Source organism: Lissotriton vulgaris, chromosome 5 (assembly GCF_964263255.1).
Source record: "Lissotriton vulgaris chromosome 5, aLisVul1.2, whole genome shotgun sequence".
Lineage (NCBI taxonomy): Eukaryota > Metazoa > Chordata > Amphibia > Caudata > Salamandridae > Lissotriton > Lissotriton vulgaris.
In genome coordinates, this window is record NC_141693.1 from 1,947,961,997 (window position 1) to 1,947,986,473 (window position 24,477).

At 48.6% G+C, this 24,477-nt stretch overlaps 1 protein-coding gene across 1 annotated transcript in view; it reads left to right on the plus strand.

The window, feature by feature from the left end:
- The window catches only part of PRRC2A (proline rich coiled-coil 2A), a 1,005,169-nt gene that overhangs the window by 767,027 nt on the left and 213,665 nt on the right, over positions 1 to 24,477 (plus strand). The window contains exons 15-16 of the mRNA XM_086919885.1: positions 7,870 to 8,023; positions 8,108 to 8,175. Coding sequence (XP_086776011.1) covers positions 7,870 to 8,023; positions 8,108 to 8,175 — 222 coding nt within the window. The remainder of the gene's footprint in view (positions 1 to 7,869; positions 8,024 to 8,107; positions 8,176 to 24,477) is intronic.

The following is a 24,477-nucleotide window of genomic DNA, read 5'->3' on the forward strand; positions in this document are numbered from 1 at the left end:
AGGTTGTGTCTGACACGCAGGCTGCGGCTCGCCAGGTGATTCAGAGTGGCATGGACACGACTGACTCTGTGGCCAGAATAATGGGTTCCTCAGTCGCCACTAGGAGGGCCGCTTGGTTGAAATCGTCTGAATTTTCATCTGATGTCCAGGCTGCTCTGTTGGATTTGCCTTTTGATGGCACTGGCCTTTTTGGAAAAAAGGCTGACGCAGCCTTAGAAAGGTCCAAAGATAGCAGGGCGACAGCAAGATCTTTGGGCTTACAGGCTAGAGGCTCTTCCACCAAGAAATTCAGAGGTTTTGGAAGGTCTTCTTTTCGTGCCTATAGGCAGAGCCAACTACAGCAGCAGCAACAGCAGAATCCTTTGTATAAGTCCTATAGAGGCAAACCAAGGGGCCGTGCCCGAGGTCGTCAAGCCTCCTCCTCCTCAACTTCCTCTTCTAATACCCAGCCCCCACCTACAAAAGCAAAGCAGCCCTAGATCCACCATTCTGGATCATGCGGGTCCTGTAGGGGGCCGGCTTACCTATTTTCTACAAGATTGGGAGTCAGTTACATCCGATCTTTGGGTTCTCAATCTCGTGGAGAATGGGTATGCTCTTCCCTTTCGGGAATTTCCCCCCATTACCCTCCTTGCCAATTTTTTTGTTCAGAGGACCACCTGCTTCTCTTGCAGGAAGAAGTCCTGGCTCTTTTCAGAAAGGGTGCGATAGAGGTGGTTCCGGAGCAGGAGAGGGGTCAGGGATGCTACTCCCGGTATTTCCTGATACCCAAGAAGGATGGCAGGCTTCGTCCAATCCTGGACCTCAGGGTCTTGAACCTCTATCTCAAACAGGAGAGTTTCAAGATGCTCACTCTTGCACAGGCTCTTCAAGCGCTGCTGGAAGAAGACTGGATGGTGTCAATCGACTTGTAGGATGCGTATTTTCACATTCCGATCCTGAAGTCGCACAGGAAGTATTTCCGTTTTACGGTGGGTTCGCAACACTACCAGTTTGTGGTCCTTCCGTTTGGACTTACTACTGCGCTGCGAGTCTTCACCAAGGTGATGGCTGCGGTGGCAGCACATCTCAGGAGGTCGGGGATACCAGTGTTCCCCTATCTGGACGACTGGCTGATCAAAGTAGAGTCGCCGGAGAAGGTGCTCCATCATCTGCAAGAGACAACTCAGTTGTTGCACAGGTTAGGTTTTTCAATAAATGTACCCAAATCTCACCTGGTGCCCTCCCAGCTCAACCTGTTCATAGGTGCGGTACTAGACTCTACTGTTTGTCGTGCATTATCTCCTCAAAGGGTTCGTGATATACAGGAGATGATTCCTTTATTTCACAATGGAGCGGTTGTTCCAGTTCTGAAGGTCCTTCGTCTGCTCGGTCTGATGGCTTCTTGCATTCTGTTGATCAGCCATGCAGGCTGGCACATGAGGGCACTCCAGTGGTGCCTCCGCAGGCAGTGGTATCAGCACAACGGAAATCTCAGGGAGTCAGTGGGGATCTGCAGAGAAACTGTAGTGGATCTGTCTTGGTGGGGCGTGGAAGGCAATCTGTCTCAAGGAAAGCCTTTTCAGCTGCCTCCATCGGTGGCCACAGTGATAACGGATGCATCCACTCTAGGGTGGGGTGCTCAGCTGGGGGACCTGGAGGTCAAAGGTCTTTGGTCTCCAGAGGAAAGGTTGCTTCACATCAACCTTCTAGAATTGCGGGCTATACGTTTAGCGCTCAAGGCCTTCCTCCCTTCCCTTCGCGGTCGGTCAGTTCAAGTTCTGGCGGACAACACCACCGCGATGTGGTATGTCAACAAGCAGGGAGGAGTGGGCTCGTGGTGTCTCTGCTGAGAGGCTCTGCGTCTCTGGTCCTGGGTTCAGGACCATCAGTTTTGTCTGATGGCAAATCATCTTGCCGGAGTTCTGAACGTACGTGCAGACAGTCTGTCGGCAGTTCTCGGCCTACCACGAGTGGAGGCTTCACCCGGAGGTGGTTCGGCATGTCTTCCGGATGTGGGGAACTCCTCAGGTGGACCTGTTTTCCACTCACGAGAATGCTCACTGGCCGTCGTTGTTGGGACTTGCAACTCCTTTACGCATTTCCTCCCATACCCTTGATTCCTTGGGTTCTGAGGAAGATTCGCCAAGACCGGGCCCAAGTTATATTGATCGCCCCGGATTGGCCAAGAAGGGTGTGGTACACAGATCTTCTCCACCTCTCCTCGTGCTCGCCGCTCCGTCTCCCTCACAGGGCAGATTTCCTCTCCCAGATGGAGGGGCAGGTTCTACACCCCCACCCCGACCTCCAGACCTTACACTTTCATGCCTGGAGATTGAACGGGGCAACCTGAAAACTTTTTCTCTCCCTCACGATGTGGTGGATGTCATTTTATCAGCCAGGCGTGATTCCACCAAGTCCATCTATTCTTATAGGTGGTCTAAATTTGTTGCTTGGTGTGGGGAGAGATCCATTGACTCTTTAAGGGCTCGTTTGTCCAGTATTCTTCAGTTTGCACTTTCATTGGCCCAGCAGGGTTTTGCAGTGGCAACTATCAAAGGTTATTTGTCGGCCTTATCGGCTTTCCTTTGTTTGCCTGACCAGCCCTCTTTGTTTAAATCTCCGATTGTTTTACGTTTCATTAGGGCCTCACCAATAAATTTCCCCCTACTCCTTTTATTGTACCTCAATCGGACTCGAACCTTGTTCTTACATTTTTGATGGGTTCTCCATTTGAACCTTTACACTCATGTCCCTTGAGACTTTTGTCTTTCAAAACGGTCTTCCTAATCGCAATTACCTCGGCAAGGAGGGTTAGTGAGCTTCAGGCTCTTGGCTCTAAGCCCCCGTTCTTGACCATTCATGCTGATAGAATGATTCTCAGGACCGTGGTTGCTTTTCTGCCTAAAGCGGTAACTCCATTCCATTTAGGACAATCCATTACCCTCCCTACCTTCTATCCTCCCCCTCACCCTTCCAAGGAGGAGAAGAGGCTTCATCGCTTGGACCCTAAGAGGGCGGTGAGCTTCTACCTGGACAGGACAAAGGAGTTCAGGTTGGATGACCAACTGTTCGTTCGATTTGCTGGCTGCAGGAAGGGAAGATCCTGTATCTGCCTGTGGATTCCTCACTGACCCACGCGCCTCCCCGTTTTGTCCACTCTGCTATACCTGAGTTTGTATTTTTATGTATATTTATATTGTGTGTATATATATATATATATATTGGGTTTCTGATACCTTTGCTATGCACTGTGCTATGCACTATGTGTGCAGTTTTGAGTTGTATGTACTATGTACAATGTATACATGTATATCTACTGTCATTGGTCCATCTGGGTGCCTCGAAGGCACGGAAAAAAGGGCAGAACTGATGTGATCACGCCGACGTAGGCCTAATAAGCAGTCAGTGACGTCAACCGGAGTGGCGCGTGATGCCGTGCCCCTGTGACGTCGTCCACGCCGGGATGCTACAAAAGAGTTTTCCGAACGTTGCTGACGCAGGGGGATATTCACAAGGTGAGGAATCCACAGGCAGATACTGTATCTACCAGAAAAAGAGTTACCAAAGGGAAGTAACTTGTTATTTACAGGCCAACAGCAACCACATGGATTTTCGGAACCCAGGTGGCTACATTTCGACAACGCTACTTGTAAAATGAAGCCCTATTTGACACCAAACATCTGGGCGTCGGAGCAGTGTGTGATCGGCTGTCGAGCGCTATTCTGCAGCCCTCTGCCAGGTTATCTACATCTCTTCCCAAGCACATAAGCAAAATATCCTATATAAAAACAGTTGTTCATTGAACATTTACAACGTTTACACCATCAAATATTAATGAAACTCCACATTTTAAGACTGAAGTGCACACAAATCTCCTTCAAAACTAGAACATCACAACACAGAGGACAAAAACAGAACTGGAGAATAGCAATACCAATGGGAACACAGTTCAGCAGGTCTGCCCCCGTCTGGTCTATTGAACCATCAATGTTTTTGTCCCAGGGGGCACTTCACTCACAGCAGCAGCCGGGAGCCCCTCTACAGCGTGGGTGCAGGCCGGCAAGAGAGGCCCCTCCCTGGCCTCGGGGTGGGCCTCTGTCTGTGCTCCTGGCGGCCTTCGCAGGGCCGGGGGACCCGCCTTTTCTCACCAGGCTTCTAGTCTGCACTCATGGGTTCTGAGGACATTTCACATAAATAAACCGGACGGTTCCGAACACTGAGGAGAGACAGTGGCCCGGGGCTCCGGGGGCCATCTACTGGCCTACGGGCCACTGGCTCAAACTGGCGTGAGGGGCAGAGGACAAACTTGGCATTATGGGTTCAGGTGGTGCACTGATGGGAGGGTCATGGGCCCAGCAAGGGCCAGGGATAGACTACCAGCCCGAGGGGCACGGACAGTATGGGGATGCACGCCTCGGGGGTCTCTGTGCACCACACTATCTTCAGGTGCTGCTGGAACCTTACACCGTCACCCAGGCCTTGTCGCACCCGTGCTGCCCGTGGACTCCTGGGGCCCATGTGTGGGGGAGGGGCGTAGATCTTGACCCGCCTCGGGCCTCTCTGGCACTGCTCTATCCCAAGTGATCCTCCTCGGACCCCGCACTGTCTGTGGGGTTCCCCGGAGCCCGAAGCGGCCTGGCAGCTCCTCGGATTCCTCACCGACTCCACGGCTCCTCAGACCCTGCTTGGTGCCGAGGGTCCCTCAGATCCTGCAGAGCTGAGGGCCACAGTCACTGCTTGAGATCCAGCACCCAGAAGTGCTGCGGCCAGCCAGTCCTGCCGCTTGTCTGTACCCTTAAGTTAAGGTAGCTCCCTGGCAGCTGCAGCCGGCCCACAGAAACCAGCGCAAGAATGCCGGAGCGGCGGAGTCCTGGAGGGGTCCAGAAAGAGGACACGCACAGGCCCCAGCGCTGAAACAGAAGGAGCGTGCAACGGGCGGAGCACAGACTGCTGGCCACGCAGAAGAGCAAAGGGGGAATGGAGACCAGCACCAGAAACTCCGAGGGGAGTCCCACGGTCTGGAAGAGCCCGGATGAGAAGAGTGTGCTTCAGAGAGAGGTAGGAAAGAGAGTGTGGGCAAGGAGGAAAAGGAGGAGAGAAGAGACATATAAGGAGGAGATGACGGATAGGAGGTAAATAGCGGAGCCATGGGGAGAAGGGAGGAGAGCGAGCACGGTGGGCGAGGTAACAGGAACAAGGAAGGAAAGGAAGACTGGAAACAGGGGAGGGTACAAGAGGGAGAGGAGGAGGAGCAACAAGCAGGGGAGCTTGAAACGAGGGCTGGGGGGTTGTGTAATGTACATTTTTCTATTTCCCCGACTTCTTTCTGCTGTAAAAGGTGTCTAATCTTTATGGGGCTGGCCCCATAAAGATAACAAATCTTTTACAGCAGAAGGAAGTCAAGGAACCCAGTCTGAAAAGGACGTGGCTAAAAGAGAAAGAAGAACGTCACTGGGATCTCTTCTCCAATGGCTGGCCATCGTTTAGGACGCCAGCCAATGGAGAAGAGGGGCGGGGCTTAACCTCGCTAGTGAAGTTCCTCTATCTCATTAAGTCTCGCCAGCTCGACTGCGCATGTGCGCAGTCTTTCGCAGGCTGAGATCTAAAAACGGTATACGCCTGCAGGTGGAACAAATTTGTGGCATGGTGCACAGCAAAGGCTGTGGATCCCCTTTCCGCCCCTCTTTCCGAGGTTCTTCTCTTTCTTCTTTCCCTAGCCCAGCAGGGCTCTGCTCTGGGCCACCATCAAGGAATATCTTTCAGCTGTTTTTGCCTTCTTGAGGCTTCCTGATCAGCCTTCTCTTTTCAAGTCTCCTGTTGTGAATAGATTCTTAAAGGGCATCACACACATGTTCCCTCCTGTTCCTTTCGTGATGCCTCAGTGGGACTTGAACCTTGTTCTCGCGTATCTGATGTGCGCTCCCTTTGAGCCACTTCATAATTGTCCTCTTCGTCTTCTGACGCTTAAAACGGCTTTCCTGGTTGCTATCACCTCTGCCAGAAGAGTGAGTGAGCTCCAGGCTCTTTCCTCTAAACCTCCTTTCCTTTCTGTCCATCTGGACAAAGTTGTTTTGAGGACTCGTCCTTCTTTTCTGCCCATGGTTGTTACTGCCTTTCACATTGGCCAGTTCATTAGCCTGCCCACCTTCTTTCCGCCTCCTCATCCCTCGAAAGAGGAAGAGATGCTCCACCGTCTGGACCCAAAACGTGCGCTCTCCTTTTACTTCAACCACACACACCAGTTCCGGGTGGACGACCAACTCTTTGTTGGCTACTTGGGCGCTAAGAAGGGACGGGCGGTGCACTAGCGGACCATCTCTCGGTGGGTTGCTTTGTGCATCCAGGTCTGTTATTCCTTGGATAAAAAGGAGCCTCCTGTGGGGCTGTGCGCCCATTGTACTCGGGCCATGGCGGCTACTACTGCCCTGGGTCGGGGAGTCCCTTTGCAGGACATTTGTCAGGCAGCTACAAGGGCCTCGCTGCACAAGTTTGCCAAGCACTACTGCCTAGACAGCCAAGCCAGAGAGACAGCTTCTTTGGCCGTTCGTTTCTCCAGGACTTCCTGGTGTGATATTGGTTCGCAGGCCCACCACCGGGGTTTTGTTATTGCTGGGGTATCTATTCTAAGGTAAGGAATCTAACGTGCTTCTTTCAGATGCACAAGTTACTTACCTTCAGTTACGATATATCTGTAAGAAACATTAGTTAGTTAGATTCCTTACCTCCCCACCCATCCTCCCCGTTCTGCGAACTGATATCTAGGGTTAAGGTATCTCCCTTTGAGGGCCCTAGTTTCATGGCATCCGTGTCGGTTTCTTACATGGCTGTGCGTTCCTGTCGCGAAAAGCTACGTACAGAACTGACGTCCGCGTGCGAGGGCGGCGTCAAAGTACTCCGACTACATCATCCCTGTAATCACAACGCCGACGACGGACGCGGAGCCGCAGACGACGCCTACCGACGCGCAGGGGTACTGCTGACTAAAAACTTTCCGGATCCAGTCTGACTCCTGGGGATATTCTAAGGTAAGGAATCTAACTAACTAATGTTTCTGACAGGTATATCGTTACCGAAGGTAAGTAACTTGTGTGATAGGGCGCCAACAACCAAACTAGATACTTTTATAAATCAGAGTTTGCCTTACATTCAAGGACTATGTCCCAGAGTTTCATCACAAATCCAAGTAATGGATCCCTCTTGCCAAACCTCTGCACCTCTGGTTTTTGCTTTCATAAGGGGCTTGGTTTCATATGTCTATAAACTCCCATTAGGAGAGCTTCTACTGGTCCGCTTCCTGGCCATGGAGCCACTAAAGACAGATTTGGGTGATCTATGGGATATCCATGAATGGGTCTATTGCTGTGCCCATTTGAAGAAGGCTGTGTTACACTCATATAGGAGTACACTGATGTGATAACACTAGGCTTCATGAATGTTCCCATTGCTGTCAACCTCATTCTACCTTTTTTCATCTGGCATTGCTAACTGGAGTACAGTGTTCGCTGAGATCTTTTGAAACCCCAGGCAGGATGTCCCCGCCACTGCTGATATAGTTTTGGGATATGTTGCAAAATTGCCAAAATCACACACAGCGTCTTGTGCAGTTGCTCATACTATTATCCAGAAGAGAGGTAGCCCTTCGCTGGATTCAGCGACCATCTACCCTAGGAGAGGGTTGGTGTAGACATGTGGTAACCTATAACAATATTGTAGGATTTTATGCCAGTATGCTGCCTGCTAGATCCAGACCCAGAGATATACGGGCACCATTATGATGTTATGTTGCACAGCTTCTGCTTGGGAATTTACTATTTTCGCGGAGGGTAAGATAACTATCGCTCTTGTGAGAGTGTAAGGGATTTCAATGGAGCATGTTTCTATTTTCAGTTGGATACTTCTCAGAAAGTGTGGGAGCTGACTCCTCGTTTGACTGCTGCAGAGTCTATACTTGTTAAACCTTTGGAACAAAAACTTCCATCTGCCGCCTACAATCACAACATATGCACCAACCCAGACGATGAAGGCTCAATATCTTTCTCAGGTAATCTGCACATTTCTTTCAGAGTGTTGCTCAGATTGGCATAAGATGGATTGTGTTTAACATTTGCCTCCTTTCTGTCAATAGGTGAGAGGGGACAGGTGCAGCGGTTTTACTCTGAACATTACTACAGTAATCATTCTGGTGTGTCTCAGGTAAAATAAATCCTAGAAACACATTTATGATGATGGTATTTGTTTCACTATAATGCGGCCAAGATGAAATATTGTAGCATTTTCCTACTCCTAACAAGGCCTCTAAACACTTTTTTTCTGGTAGTTTACTGCTCAATTTGTGAAGAGGTCAATTAGCAAACCTGTTAAAAAGATACTTTTGGATTTTGGAAGCTGACAGCCCAGGGTGGATGGGCTAACCGACAACATCATGTCACATGGGAGACTCAAAACTTCCCTAACAAGCAAAATAATGACTAAGTGGTTACACCATGGATAGCATATTGTTCAGAAACACCTAATGTCTGAAGAGGTGAGATGGCAGTGACTAAATACATAAATGCGTTGTTCACATGCTTACCCCCATATGATGGTGAAAAAGTCATTCTGTTTTTGTTATAACTTTCTTGTTTTAGGATACATCAAAACAGTAAAACATAAAACGCAGATGGGTGTTAACACGTTGTACACCCATTGCACTATTCGCTTATATTAAAGGTGATGCAATTTTTATCAGGCACTATTAAAAATAATTTCAAATGCATAGGCCAAAGAAATCGGTCCCTAAGTCCTGGATTGTGGTGTGCTTATACTGGCAATCTCTTAATAAATACACAGATTTCTCCAATATGTCCTTGCCCCGTAGGCTATGATCGCACTGTTGGTGTGGTCCGTGACAGCCAGAATTTGGCTATTTCTCTTGTAACTATTAAACAATCTGGTCCTATTAGTGTTCTCATGTGCTTGCCATATCCCTCTTTTTCCATTAGTCACAATATAATTAGTTTTTTAATTTGTTTTGGTGATCGGTCACAGGTAACTTTTAAGATGTGTATGATAGAGGTCTAATCTTTGTGTTATTGAAAATAGGCAAGTAGCATGGACGAAGTACTCGCTCTGTTTAACATCTCTAACAAGGTGCGGAAGTACGCTTGCTTACACATGGTGTGTAGTATATTCTACACCGCCGGCCACCCAATGGAAGCCCGTACCCCATCAAAGAAGATAACAACCCAACCAGGCACCCCCCCTAACAACTGGAAATCCTTCATCTCCATCTCTGAAACCGAGATAATTAAAATGGTTACCAGCGCCAAACCCTCGTCACACTTCCCGGACCCCATCCCTGCACAACTGGCTTAGAAGCTAAAACTCACCCTAGCCCCGCTCTGGACCATGATTATAAACAGTTCCCGGAGAACCAGGGTCATGCCTGAATGCCTCAAAATTGGACAAGTGTTACACAAAAAAACTGCCAGTACTGCCTATCTATGTTGATATGGGAAATTCAACAAGGACATATTGACTCTCAAATAATATGTACCATAGACCTTTTGTTTAGTCTGAAATGAATCAATTTTACCTTTTTCTTTTTTTCACATAGCAATACAATTTCAAAGTTTTTGTTTCTCTGTTTTTACATTCTTCAAAAAGTGTGATTTTATGAATATTGTGAACAGTTTCCATGGCTGTTAATGTAAAAACTTTCGTTTGAAATATGTATAGAGTGTATGATTTTTTGGGAACACTTGTGCATGGTAGTTGTGAATGCTTGAATGAATGTGCAGAACGAGTGAAGCTGAGTGATTTCTTTTTTCAATGGTGCAAATGTAAATTTTCAAGAATGTAAAAATAGAGAAACAAAAACTTTGAAATTGTTTTGCTATGTGAAAAAAAGTAAAATTGATTCATTTCAAACTAAACAAAAGGTCTATGGTACATATTGTTTGAGAGCCAATATGTCCTTGTTGAATTTCCCATAACATAGATAGGCAGTACTGGCAGTTTTTTGTGTAACAGTTATTAAGGCAAGGCCTTACTGCTTTGAAGCCACACCCCAGTTTTGGTATCAAAATTGGACAAGTCACGCCATTCCTGAAAAAACAGGACCCTGACCCAAACGATCTCAATAACTTTAGGCCTTCTCCAATCTCCCATTCTTAGACAAAATCCTGGAAAGATGTGTTCGCCTGCAACTTACCCAACACATTGATGGAAATAACCTTCTAGACCCTTATCAATCGTGCTGCAGAAAAGTTGCAGCACTAAGTCAGCGATCCTGAATGTCATAGATGATATCTACAAATCACTAGACAAGGACCGATGTGGTCTGCTCACACTCCTGGATCAATCGACAGCCTTCGACATGGTGGACCACAAATTGCTAATCCATGTACCCCAAGAACGACTTTGAGCAGAAGAGGTGGTCCAGCAATGGTTTGCCTCCTTTTTGCAGAACCGCACCCAAAGAATAAAAATTAACAAGCATTTGCAATGCAATAGGTCTCATCTTTACGCTAGTGTGAGCTTTTGAAATTGTAAATGACAATGCCTTTTTTTATGTTTCGGTTTTTGAACCCGAAATAAAAGGCATTGTCATTTACAATGCCAATAGCTTAAACGTGCATAAATGCGGGTTCAAGTGCATTGCAAATACTTGGTTTTTAAAAGCTGCATGTGATTGGCAAAGGCAAAGCTGATGTAGCTGCTGCACGCGGTGCCTTGCGGGATGTAAGTGTGTTATGGGGGCTCGGGTGAGCCATCAATGGAGACATTCTGCAGAGGAGATTCGTGCGATAAGCCCGAAGATGTCCAAAACTGTCTGAGAATGATTTGCAGCTCCAGAAATGCCTGGGTTTGGAGGCACGTCGGGGGTCTGTTGTACCAGAAGGCTGCCTGGACGTGTTCAGTTCTTGGAACGTATGCAGAGGAGGCGCATAAGAAATATTTCCAATACTTGACTTTTTGAAAGCATCAAAGTCGATGTTTAAAAGATGGAGTCGAGATGATGCAGTGTGACATTCAGTGATTCGCCGAGCTTTGAGGTGGGTGATGCAGTGTGCAGTGCCTGTGTTTGGCTCTGCAGCGGGTGTAGCATGGTGGCACTCGCCTGGTGTGGGTAACGGGAGGCCTGTGCTCCTTCTACACAGGTGATCAGAGCTGTGACATTATCAAACCTCAATTTTTGAAGCTTTCTCATCATTGGATTATTCTTTCTGGATTACTGTACGAGTGTCTTGGGTTGTTTTACTGGTGAAATGGTGCACCTGGCACAAACTGGCACCTTGGAACATATTCCTTAAAATGTCCTGTCCGGGGGGCGTGGCTAGCAGCCGAACACGATGGCCGCAGCATTGTGAAGCTCCAGGAGTGAGACTACCTCCCAAGCAAATCCGGACATTAATCTGTGACAAAAAGTATATCCCGAGTCCAGAATCGTACTCCGGAGTTAGAGCGGAGCAGATTGTTACCAGGTAGAAGGCTCCCTGTGGTTGGTGCGGAGCCGTATCGTCAAAAGAAGAAAGCGGTCTACAACCACGCATACAGCCGGGGACTCGATTTTGGCGTCCCGTCGGCGACGAGGCTTGGTGAGCAGTGGGGAGTAGGGGCGACGGACGTGAGCGGTGGCTGGGCGGTACCTGTGAAGGTGTTGGCGGCAGTGGCCGCGGTGGCTGTGCGGCGGCGGTGGACGACACCCATGGGGGCCCAGCAAAGCAAATTGGACAAATTTGCATGTACAAAACACTGCCCCCCACTGCCGGAACGCAGAAATGCGGGAGGTAAAGATCCAGAGGAAGAAAATGGCCCCAAGGTCACGTTTGTAGATGTTATGGCGGCCCTACATCAAGTGCAAACAACGGTCGGGACGATCTCCACAGATGTCACATTCCTGAGAGCAGATTTCCAGAAAATGTCCGCCAGAGTATCTGAAGTGGAACAAGTGACTACGCTTACTAAAGATAATACTCTGCTAAAAAAGAAGGTGGCGCAATTGGAAACAGATAATAAAAGAATGGCGGCTAAGCTGGACGAACAAGAGGGACGCTCTCGCCGGAACAACGTCCAAATCACGGGCCTGCCGGAAAGTGAAGGGGGGCCCGCATGGATCTCTATATAGAAGAACTTATAAAGGGCCGACTACAACCCAAAGGACTGTCGAATTTTTTCTCTGTGGAAAGAGCTCACAGAGTACCAGGAGGTAGGCCCAGGCCTGGAGCCCCCGCGACCGGTGCTGGTCCGAATATTCAGCTATTGGGATAAACACTATACTTCAAACGGCCCGGGTAGTACCGCCTATCCGTGTGCAAAACTCGGTGATTTCCTTTTTTCTGGATTATACAGCAACGGTTGTTGCACGCCGCAGAAGTTTCCTGGAGGTTAAAAAGATGCTGAAATCTCGTGAAATACCATACTCTATGCTCTTTCTGGCTAGGCTTCGTGTAGTGGCAGGTGGCAAAACTTGGTTTTTCGATACACCAGAGGAGGCAAATGACTGGCTTGAAGGATGGCGACTGGCGGAAGGGTCCGGGCGAGCGCAAGGACACCAACGGCAACCCGATCGAGATGGCGCACCGGGGGACGTGGAACAAGAGGAGACGGAGGCGCTGCAACGGGACAAAGACTCATGAGTGACAAATACGGAAAGTACTTTTTTTTTGGTTTCTATAAGGGGTGTATACGCAGATTTCAGCTCTGGCTCACTTCACTCTGCTGAAGGCAACATAACTACTGTCAGTTTAAGGACTCTGGGACTTGGAGAAGGATAGGTCTTCCTTGGATCTCACCCCCCGTACACACTTGTAGGCTAAGTTTAAGGGTTGGGGTCTTAAGCACTCTGCTAAGTTGGGGCGACGGGCAGTTTTGGGTCCGCTAGGCATGGAAGCAGGGAGGGGGGTTTGGGGGCGGGGACCAAGTTCAAGTTTTTTGATTGTGATCATGTTATGTTCAAGCATAGATGTGGCTGCACAGTCTCCACACACACAGCACTCCAAATAGGCTTGGGCATGGGACACATCACAGACACTAATAGATCTTCTCAATGTCACAATGGGAGACGAACCGCAGACTAACTCCTAGGGGGCCTCTGGCACCATGATGCCGTCCCTCTCCGTACTCACATGGAATGTGCACGGACTGGGCGATAAAATAAAACGTGGCCTGGTTCTCCAATGCATAAAAAGGATGGGCCCAGCAGTGGTATTACTGAAAGAGACTCATCTTACAGGCCTGTCTAGCAAGGCAATGGACAGATGGGGCTACAAATTGGTGGCTCACTCCGATTTTACCTCAGACTCCAGGGGAGTGGGCATCTTGATAAACAAACAATTTCCACTAATAATAAAATAAGTTAAATCTGATACGGCAGAGAGATTCACCGCCATCCATACGCAATGAGAAGGGAGACACCTCAATATTGTTTCAGTTTACATGCCCCCAGCGTTACACACAGTAACCTTCCCGGAACTAAGTGCGTTCCTGCTTGGGCTGCCAACAGGGGAACTACTCATTGGTGGGGACTTTAACTCAGTAGCGGATGACTCGTTAGACCGATTCCCTCTGAGGACTGGCACAGCGGGGGTGTCCTGTCTGGAAAGTTTTTTAGATGCAATGGGACTGATAGATGTTTGGAGAAAATGCGACCCCGCGGAAAGACAGTACACATATTATTCTAATGTCCATAGCAGCCTCACTAGAATAGATTACTTTCTGGGCTCACTGGGTAGTCTCTCTAATATCAGCAATATAGAGATCAGGCCACTGGGCATCTTTGACCACTACCCATTGCTTCTCAGCTATACACACCATCAACAGAAAAGGCGCTGGACTTCTCCGATACGCCCTGGCTATCTTCAAAATCACAAGATTGGGAGGGAGCTACAGAGGGTAACAAAACACTATTTTCAGGAGAATGTGGGGTCTGTGACCTCATACGTCACTTTATGGGAGGCATATAAGACAGTCCTCCGGGGACAAGAAATATCCTCCATAGTAACAAATAAACTGGAGGGGCAGGGAGAATTACAGACCTTGGAGTCAGAATTAACCATTACAGAAGCCCGGCACAATCAAAACCCAACCCCAGACCCGTCTCACAGCTTGCACCTCACACAGAGATGACACAGGGAATACCTGACGGAACTGACCAGGCAACAACTAGCGAACACGCAACACAGACTATATGACATTGGTGACAAGGCAGGGAGGCGCCTGGCATGGCTTGACAAACGAGATGCAAGGAACAGATAGATAGCGCAGCTTAGCACAGGGCAAGGGCAACTTATGACGGAACCGCACACAATAGTGCACATGCTGGCACGACACTTCCAGAAGGTATACTCCTCAGACTCGACAATATCAGAGGAGGAGGCGATGACGTATATAAAGGACCTTGCAATGCCCAAAATTGACCCCTGAAAAAGCGCAAGAAATGGAACATGACCTCACGGAGGATGAGGTGCACACAGCCATTAGGGCATTGCAGTCGGGCAAGGCGGCAGGGCCAAATGGCATACCAATTGAGCTTTATAAAAAAATGGCTGGCTCCCTCGCACCGCACCTGCTCTGTATGTTCACCAAAAGTTTAAAAACAGGAGAACCACCACCAGACCACCACACAGCCACCATAATAGCTATTCGGAAACCTGGAAAGCCAGCAGATTAATGCACCTCCTACCAACGTATTTCTCTCATAAACGCAGAGGATAAAATCCTCACTAAACTGTGGCAATAAGGCTCACGCCGCACCTGTCGAAGCGCATTCACCGTGCTTTATGCCCGGTAGGAGCACTGCACTTAATTTATGGAGATTACACGGAGTGCTTGCCCGCACAGAATACGTGCTAGAACCGGCAGTGATACTTACACTGGATGCACAAATGGCATTCAACATGGTTCACAGGCCCTTTCTATTTGCGGTGCTGCCCCATTTAGGGTTCGGTCAGAAGTTCTGTGCATGGATCGAATTACACTACACTAAACCAATGGCGCATTTCACTGCTAATGGCCACATTTCAGAAGACTTCTCCCTGGCAAGAGGCACACGACAAGGCTGCCCATTGTCACCGTTACTATTTGCATTGGTGTTGGAGCACCTGGGAGGATAAAATTTCCCTTTACGCCGAGGACATCCTGCTGTATTTGACCTCCCCTAGGCGTTCTATAATCAGCCTTTTAGATGTTTGCACGGCCTACGGAAGAGCATCGGGGTACACCATCAATTGGTCCAAGTCTACCATGTACGTGCTACATGGCCCACCTCCTCGCCTTCCGGACACTTGCCCACTAAGGACGGCGGAAAATACGTTCAAGTACTTAGGGATCCACGTCACAGCTGATACAAACGATTTTCATATCCTGAATCTACAACCGCCGCTAGAGCGTCTCAAGCGAGACATCCGACATTACGACACGCTGCTGCTAACCCTGCTGGGAAAGGCAGCGCTTTTTAAAATGATGGCCTTGCCACGTTTTTTGTATATTCTGGAAAACGCCCTTTACCCAGTGCAGTGCTCATAATTCAAAGCCATTGCGGCACAAGTGTTCAATCTTCTCTGGGGCGCTAGCTGGCACGTATAGCGCAAGCAAAGCTGGTGCGAGGTTGGTACGACGGGGGGATAGCACTACCGGATATTCATCTGTATTATTAGGCGGCACAGTTAAAAGTAATTAATCAATGGGTCCATCTTCCGCACTCAGAACCGGCACTGAAGGCAGAGAGAGCACAGTTAGGAGTGGCAGATGTGCTAGCTCCCCTCTACGATAAAAAATGATCACTGGCAAAGTTTGGACCACTGCGTCATACGCTTGGACTGTGGCACATGGCTCAGGCAAAGCTTGGATGGCAGGGGGGTACTGACGCAGCTAACTCCACTGTGGGATCTGAAGCGGCTGGGGAAACTCAGACACTGTAAAGGCTTCGATCGCTGGGATGAGATTGGGAACTCCACGATCAGAGACATGTGGCAACAAGCATTTACAATGCAATGGTTTCGCCTTTTGAAAAGATTGAGCTATTGGCATTGTAAATGACAAAATTTGTATTTATATGTTGATTTTGAAAACAGATAAATACATGGCATTGTCATTTACAATGCCAATAGTTTAATCTCTGGCAAATGCCACACAAAAACACACAGACCCACACACACACACACAGAGACCCACACACACACAGAGACCCACACACACCAACAGAGACCCACACACACCAACAGAGACCCACACACACCAACAGAGACCCACACACACCAACAGAGACCCACACACACCAACAGAGACCCACACACACCAACAGAGACCCACACACACCAACAGAGACCCACACACACCAACAGAGACCCCCACACACCAACAGAGACCCACACACACCAACAGAGACCCACACACACCAACAGAGACCCACACACACCAACAGAGACCCACACACACCAACAGAGACCCCCACACACCAACAGAGACCCCCACACACCAACAGAGACCCACACACACCAACAGAGACCCACACACACCAACAGAGACCCACACACACCAACAGAGACCCACACACACCAACAGAGACCCACACACACCAACAGAGCCCCACACACACCAACAGAGCCCCACACACACCAACAGAGCCCCACACACACCAACATAGCCCCACACACACCAACAGAGCCCCACACACACCAACAGAGCCCCACACACACCAATAGAGCCCCACACACACCAACAGAGCCACACACACACACCAACAGAGCTACACACACACACACAGAACCACACACACAGAGCCACACACACACACAGACCCACACACACACAGACCCACACACACATACCCACTCACACACAGATCTCCCCTTAGGCAGACACAAATGATTTACCCCTCTCCACCTCTCACCCTCTCTCTCTCTCTTCATTGCGTGCCCCCTCCTGTCTCACCAGAAAACAAGTGCCCAAAAATAATGCCATTTGGTGTCAAGATGCTACAAAGATGCAAAAAGCACTGCACTCCCTGCTCTTCTTCATGCTGTGCCAAAACAATAAACTTTAGCTCAGACAGTAGATAATTCTTTTTTGTTTTGTTTTGAAGGCAGAGAATAATTCTATACTAAGAAAGCGGATCACTGACCCTAACGGTCGGTGCTGGCCATGTCGGTGCTTTTTTTCTTCTAACTTTTAGCCATTCTGGACAGCAGCCTCATTACTGTACAGTAAAAATTGGCAAAGCCAATACATCTCTAATAGGCCACAATAGGGGTTTTCATCGGAAACATCAATAGTGTGAGCATGATAGTCAATATTCAGACTTCCGAATGATATACAGGAACTAAGTAAAAAGGAGAACGTTGCAGCTTTACTTGGCTACCTTCCTGTCAGCGGTAAAGAAACAAGAGAGATAGGTGCTAAGTGAGTGTTCCTCGCGCAAAAAGTTTACCTGGCATTCGAAAAATCAACAGGATGACCTGTTGGAACGCAGGTACAAGAACATGAAGATAACTGGGATGGCACCAATTCCATTCCTGCATCTCCCTTGTGTCAATGAAATCAAGCAGACCAGTTTCACTACCAGTGCCCAGCACCACTACTGGGAGCCAGGAAGATCCAGGCAGCCAGACAGTCAGTAAAACAACTTCGCAGAAAGGAGGCATTACTAGTTCCGAAGTGACTGGTGAATCAATTTTGGCGCGGCTCTTCCTAGACGTTTGACCTTCACTGTATTTCCAACTTTGAAGTTGTGCTCTAAATCATTGTGTCAATATAAAGTTGTTTTTTGCTTGTGCTTTAGTAACCCTCTAGCTGTTGACCTGCTTGAAGCAGATTTAGGAGTCTCACTAGACTGCAACCAAATGGCTGGGAAAAAGTTTGTCTGTCACTGGCCCACACAAGAATTCTAAAAGTTATATTTGTCACAAATTGTACCCTGTTGCAGCCAGGCACCAGAGAGATGTTGTGAATGACTTGAGCATGGGCACTGAATTCAGGGCCACAGAAAACTAATGAAAAATAACTGTAAACGGTACTCCCAATAGTTGTCGTCTCAGAACGGCGAACTTAAAGGGCCTTTAATAGCCGGTATAGCCCTCTACGGCGGGCTATAAGGCTATATTAGAACATTGGAATGTTGGGAGCTCCATTGTAAACAATGGAGTGCTCTGGGCTTATAATGGCTGGTGTAAGCCTGGAGCTCCAACATTCCAATGTTTTTGTTCACAGCTCTGGCTGTGAACAAAGGCTTCAGGGAACCTGAGGGGATTCCAATCCCCTCATGCTCCCAAAAGGCTTTGTTTTTTTTGTTAGAACATTCTGTCCTCTAGTGACAGAATGTTCTAATAGCCTTATAGCCCTTCGTAGATGGGCTATACCGTTATTAAAGTCCCTCTCCCTTGTTAAAGGCCCTCGCCTTCGGCTCGGGGCCTTTAACGCTGGAGAGGGCCTTTAATAGCCGGTATAGCCCTCTACGGTGGGCTATAAGGCTATATTAAGCTAGGAGAAAGGACAGACACGTTTGCCATTCAGGAATAAGCATGGCTAATGGTCTCATTGTTGGTCCTGTGGCGACTACGAATGGGGCACACCACGACTAACCAACGGCTGACATGGGTGCTTCATGTCAAGTACATCACTCCTACTCGTCAGGATCACCACTTGCTGCCAACAGGTTCAGTACTGTAGCCTATAGCTTGAGAAGCAAGACTGAAGGGAACGCTGACCATCTCCCTGGGATGCTCCATGGTAGATGACGAGGCTTCTGAACCAGATTTTGTTTCCCCTTGGGAGCCACCTGTAATCACAGAGATCAAGTTGGAGTCAAATAGAGAGGCTCAGGATAAATGTGGTCACAGAGCTCAGAGTATATTGGAGCAAGCTATAACATACTTGAGTAGCCCTAAAAACAACAAACTCCTGTAGTCTAACCTGACATGACAACTGCCTGCTGTGGTCTCCTGCCCTGGAAGAAGACATGGGCAATAATGACCAGGAGAACAGCGAGCAAGGCCCAGCTAACTCTATACATGCATGACACATACACTTTCACAAAACTATATAGCGGGGTAGGGTGTGGGGGATATCATGGAAACAACCCAGTAAACCATATCCAACGAGTTTTGCATGCCTCAAAGAAAAAATAAACACCACCATGCCTTGCCACATAGTGTCTTGCTTACTCTGCACACACAAACACATATATACTTGCACAGACTGAAGCACTCAAAACATAACCCATGACTAGCAACATGTGGGGGAAAGGCTCAAACGAAGGACCACAGCTAGAGTGCACTCATTGGATTTCAACACAGAGTTGGTAGGATCCTGGCCCACGAGTGCAGTGCCATTAACGATCAGTCCTCCAATACCCTGGTCAGAAGGGAGTGCTCATCTCTTTTGTTTGTGGTGTGTTTGGAGAAACATGGTATAAAACTCATCCAGTGGACAAATACATTGCAGGGGGCACAAGAAAAATGGTTATACAGTATAAATAGTCACATGGAGAGTGCTAGGCCAATCGGGGAAAATGCCTCGCGCAGAATAACAGGAAACAGCTAGGACGGGCTCACGGACAGCGGGAGGGGGGACGGGCTCACGGACAGCGGGAGGGGGGACGGGCTCACGGGCAGCGGGAGGGGGGGCGGGCTCACGGACAGCTGGAGGGGGTACGGGCTCACGGACAGCTGGAGGGGGTACGGGCTCACGGACAGCTGGAGGGGGGACGGGCTCACGGACAGCAGGAGGGGGACGGGCTCACGGACAGCGGGAAGGGGGACGGGCTCATGGACAACAGGAGGGGGGGAAGGGCACACAGACAGCGGGAGGGGGCGGGCACACGGACAGCGGGGGGGGGGCGGGAACGGGCTCACGGACAGCGGGAGGGGGGGCGGGAACGGGAGTAAAATATGCCGCTTACCTGCTAGCAACTCTTGGAAAGTGAAATCGCGCAGCCCACCCCTGCAAAGCACACGTTGGAAATGAAACCAACATGCCGATACGAAAAAAAACAGCCGCATGACGCACGAAAATGGGCAGGATGAGTAAAAATCGCCGGAACGGCCACAAATCTGCTTGGGGAATGAGTGACGCGTCTCTGTTCCAATGGCTAGCCTCCATTTATGGAGCTAGCCAATGGAACAGAGAGGCTGAGCAAAGCCCCAGACTGTTCTCAAAAGATTTCGCCTGCACGAACGCTGCTGCGCAGCGGATCGCCAGGCGAAACCTAAAAAGGGGAAGTGATTTCCTTTACCACGCTACGGGAGCAATACAGTTTAGGCCCCTCTGAAATGTTTCGATACACACAGATTCGACATGCCCTAGTGACAGTGCTTCTGCCTGGTTCAGAAGTCCCAGAAGCATCCCCTCTAGAGGACAGAATATTAACAGACTACAAGCCAAAGAAGGCGACCTCCCTAACCTGCCTGACCTGATGGGAACCCTATGGGAAAAATAGACTCATGACATTGGTGAAAGTGATGACTCGGAGTGGCAGGAAGCACTAGCGTCCCTAAAAGAGGTGGGCTTTCCCTCGCGCCTCAGATTGGCACAATTACGCATCGTACACCGATCCTACTACACAAGGCACACCCTACATAAAAAAGGGCGAGCAGATCATCCCTACTGCCTGAGAGGATGCGGGGAGGAAGGGACCTTATACCACACTATATGGGATTGTCCCCAAATAGCCGACTATTGGACGCAAGTGCTAAGGACTATGTCTCAGTCAGAAGGGGTATCGCTGTTACCTGAACCCAGACGTTGCTTGTTAAACATATGGGAACCAAATGAACTTATACGTACAGGACAAAGTTGGGTTAGAATGAGTATGATGGTGGCCAAGAGGAATATAGCGCAAAGGTGGGGAAGAGCAGAAAGACCTACTTTAACAGCATGGGGTAACGACATGGACGCCGCCATTGTGGCGGAGAGGGCAGTGTTCAGTAACAGGTTTGCCCAAGGAAATGGACAAAAATCAGGGGTAATATTTGTGAACCGCCATCAGACCGCGATGACAGTAGCACAGATTCAGAAGAAGACTGTGGACCCCGGAATAACTGGAAAAGGTTTGCTCTCCAATGTTGTAAAGATGTACACTTGTGAAATTGTAATATTAAAAAATGTCTCTGATGTTTGGATACAATGCTCAGCTCTATGTTTGTGCCTGGAATTGATATGCTGTGTTGGCAGACAAAATCGAATCAAAATTAAAAAAAAAAAAAATAATGTCCTGTCCGCACTGCACGATCGAACTCCACCCTCCACTGAGCACTAAAAGACTGAGGCAGGTCTATCCTTCACCGCAGAGCATTGTAGAGTTTGTAGCAGCGAGCGCGGTGTCCCATAAGCGTGCGCTGCGCTCAGTCTTACAGTTTAAAAAAATTCATTCATAAACCGAGCGCGATGTCCCAGAAGTGGGCGCCGCTCTCAGTCTTACAGTTTGAGAAAAAAATAATGATAATAATAATAGCACGGTGTCCCCGAAGCTTGTGCCGCGAACAGTTGTACAGTTTAAAAAAAATTAATAAATAGAGTGCGGTGTCCCTGAAGCGGGCGCCGCACTCAGTCTTAAAATTTTAAAAAAACAAGCGCAGTTTCCCATAGTGCTGCAGCCGCCGTTGTCCCCATCAGTGTACATTTTAAAAAGAGTGCTCGCCCACCAGATAAAGACCACTGTGTAAAATATCGAGTCCTAATGGGCCGTCACAGAAGACAGGACGGTAACAAAGAAGCCTCATTTGCAATCAAGAACCAGCATTTAGCATGAACGATGACGCCAAAATGATGGCCGAGGCTTCAACTCCACTTCTGAAATTTAACGATTACTATAGCCCTCGCAGAGCGAGTAGCGCATCCACGTTACCCTAGGGGAGACCTAAAAACTGCATTTCTAACCTGCTCCCCATAAGCAGAGGTGACACCCCCCCACCCCCCCAAAAGGATCGGCTCTCTACCCGTCACTATTCAACATCTACATGGAGCCCCTCACCACCATACTAAAAAAAGTCAACATCCCCTTTCACCTATAAGCAGACGATACCCAGAAACCACCTACAAACTTCCTCCATTGATGACATTCAGAGACTAAACTTCACTTTAAGAGAAATCCAACACTGGCTGTCCCTCAACCACCTGAAACTCAACCAAGAGAAAACTGAAATCCTTCTCATAGCCAACAAAGACCAGACCCCCACATCACAGACAGGCTAAAAACCATTGATACCCCCAAATGCAGTCTCACCCCGGCCGACTCAGTAAAATCACTGGGAATCACTCTGGATCCATATTTAGACATGGTCAAGCATATCAAGAACACCTTAAAGAATGCCTTCTTCAACCTAAAACTACTCAACAAAATACAACCCTTCATCCCTCCCAATGACCTCAAACAGGCTACTTTAATCCCTGGTGTTGTCCAGATTGGATTACGGGAACGCAACCCTCACAGGCGCAGCAAAATCCGACCTAGCTCCCCTCAAAACAACTCTAAATGCAGCAGCCAGGATGGTCACTGGAGTAAAGAAATATTAACTCATCTCTCCCGTTCTCAGAGGTAAAATGGCTCCCAATCGAAATGCGTGCCAACTTCAGCACTGCCTTTCTCGCACACAAAGCATTGCACACAGGTAAACCTGCCTACCTGGCCTCCAAACTCTCCCAAGGACGATCAGACAAGGAACCCCAGGAGCACTAACTCTCTAATTCTCATTCCTCCAAAAAGCCACAAACAAAAAACCTTATCACGCTCCTTCTCTGGATATGCGCCCAAAATCTGGAACTCCTTCCCAGTCCACATTAGGACGAACCCCTCCTTTATAAAATTCAAAAGCCAGCTCATAGACCTCTTCCTCATCTGAACTTTTCCGAATGGATAGCTGTTGCCTAATGTAGAATCTTGCCCATTGATGTACATAGTCACTTTGAAAAGAAAGGCGTCTACTTCACCTACCTCTTGTCTCGTTCCTTTGCACCCTCCCCCCTGAACTGGATTCAGCATGATTTCATTTATTACTGTTATCGTCTTTGTATTCGATCGATTCATGATAAATGTTGTAAAGTGCTCTGATACCTTCGCTATATAAAACTCTTAAATACATTTTCTAAATGCAAGAAAATGCCTCTTTTTGTATGGTCACTCCCAAGTTTTTCGGATGATGCTGCTGTTTTCTTTTTTACTCTGAGTGCACCTAAGGCCTGATAACCAGACCTCAATGCCAGTGCCCTGACCACTATGTGTATGTCGAATCGGCTAAACTCATTTGAAAGTGGCTAACTTACCTGTAAGTCCCTAGTAAATGGTACCCTGGTACCCAGGGCATGTAAGTTATAGGGGTACGTCAGGACTTGTGGAACTGATTGTGCCACCCTAGAGGTCCCACAAATAAAATAAGTGCCCCAGTCCACCACTGCAGACTGGTGGAGTAGTCGTGCAGTGCCAGCCCAACTTTGCCATTGAATGCAATGATTAAGCCACCACTTCTCCCGGACATGTGTATCACCTCTCTAGCAGGCCTTTCGAGCCCTAAAGGCAGGGTGCAATATATGACACAGGAAGGACAGGTACTGTGCATACCCTGACAGTAAAACATGTAAAACAACAGTTTTTACTACGGAAAGACTTGGTTGCCGAATTGGCGAGCACAGGGTTACACGTTGAACCCCTCAGCTGTGCTAACTCCAGAAGGGTACAACCAAAGTCGGCATTCCAAGGTATCAAACAACTTGTTACATTAAGCCTGACTTACATCTCAAGTCAAAATTATTGTAATTTGCTTCAGTGTGTAGCTTTAGCAAAGCTGCCACTTTGTTGCCTTTAAAACCACTGGGCACACATGGTGTCTGCTCCACAAGCCCTCGTGGAGAGATGTACTAACGGATCTCAGGAAGGTGAGCAATAAGGGATCGCAGACCAGGGAGGTGTCACCTCCCTCCTTCAGGAAGCCACTTGGGTGTTTGCTCAAAAGGCAGGCTTCATAGGTAAAGCCACCTTTGAAGGGCAGATGTATAGCACCAAGGGGAGGTTGTAAGAAACTGGTGTTTCCTCTACAACCTTCTTCCCTCAAGCCAATTTGTGTTACGTTGTTTGGTTTTCCGGTTCCGGGTTTAGACGCGAGGGGAGACGCAGCTGAGCGGCCGAGCGCCCAGCGTCGCCCACTCACCTGGTCGATGTGACTCCATCCGGTGCCATCCTGGTGCCCATCTAATCACTGGCTAGTGATTCAGAACTTGGTCCCCTCTGCTTACAGGTGTCTTCCATCTCCGATCCAGGCTTGGATCCATCCGAATCTCTTCACTGGTCGCATGCCAGCAACTTCTTCTTTCAGGCTCCATAGACTGCAACGAGGATTCCCGACGTCTTTCCAGACCTATGCAGCCGCAGCCCCTGGGCTAGGTAACTTCGGCATTTCGGTGCCTTTCAGATCCTTTTTCGTTTCAGCTCTACCTAGTCGGATTCGTCCGATATCACTAACTTTGTAAATTCTAGCATCCATAGACTTTGTCCCGCATCCCGCGTGAGAGTGCACACTCTGCACC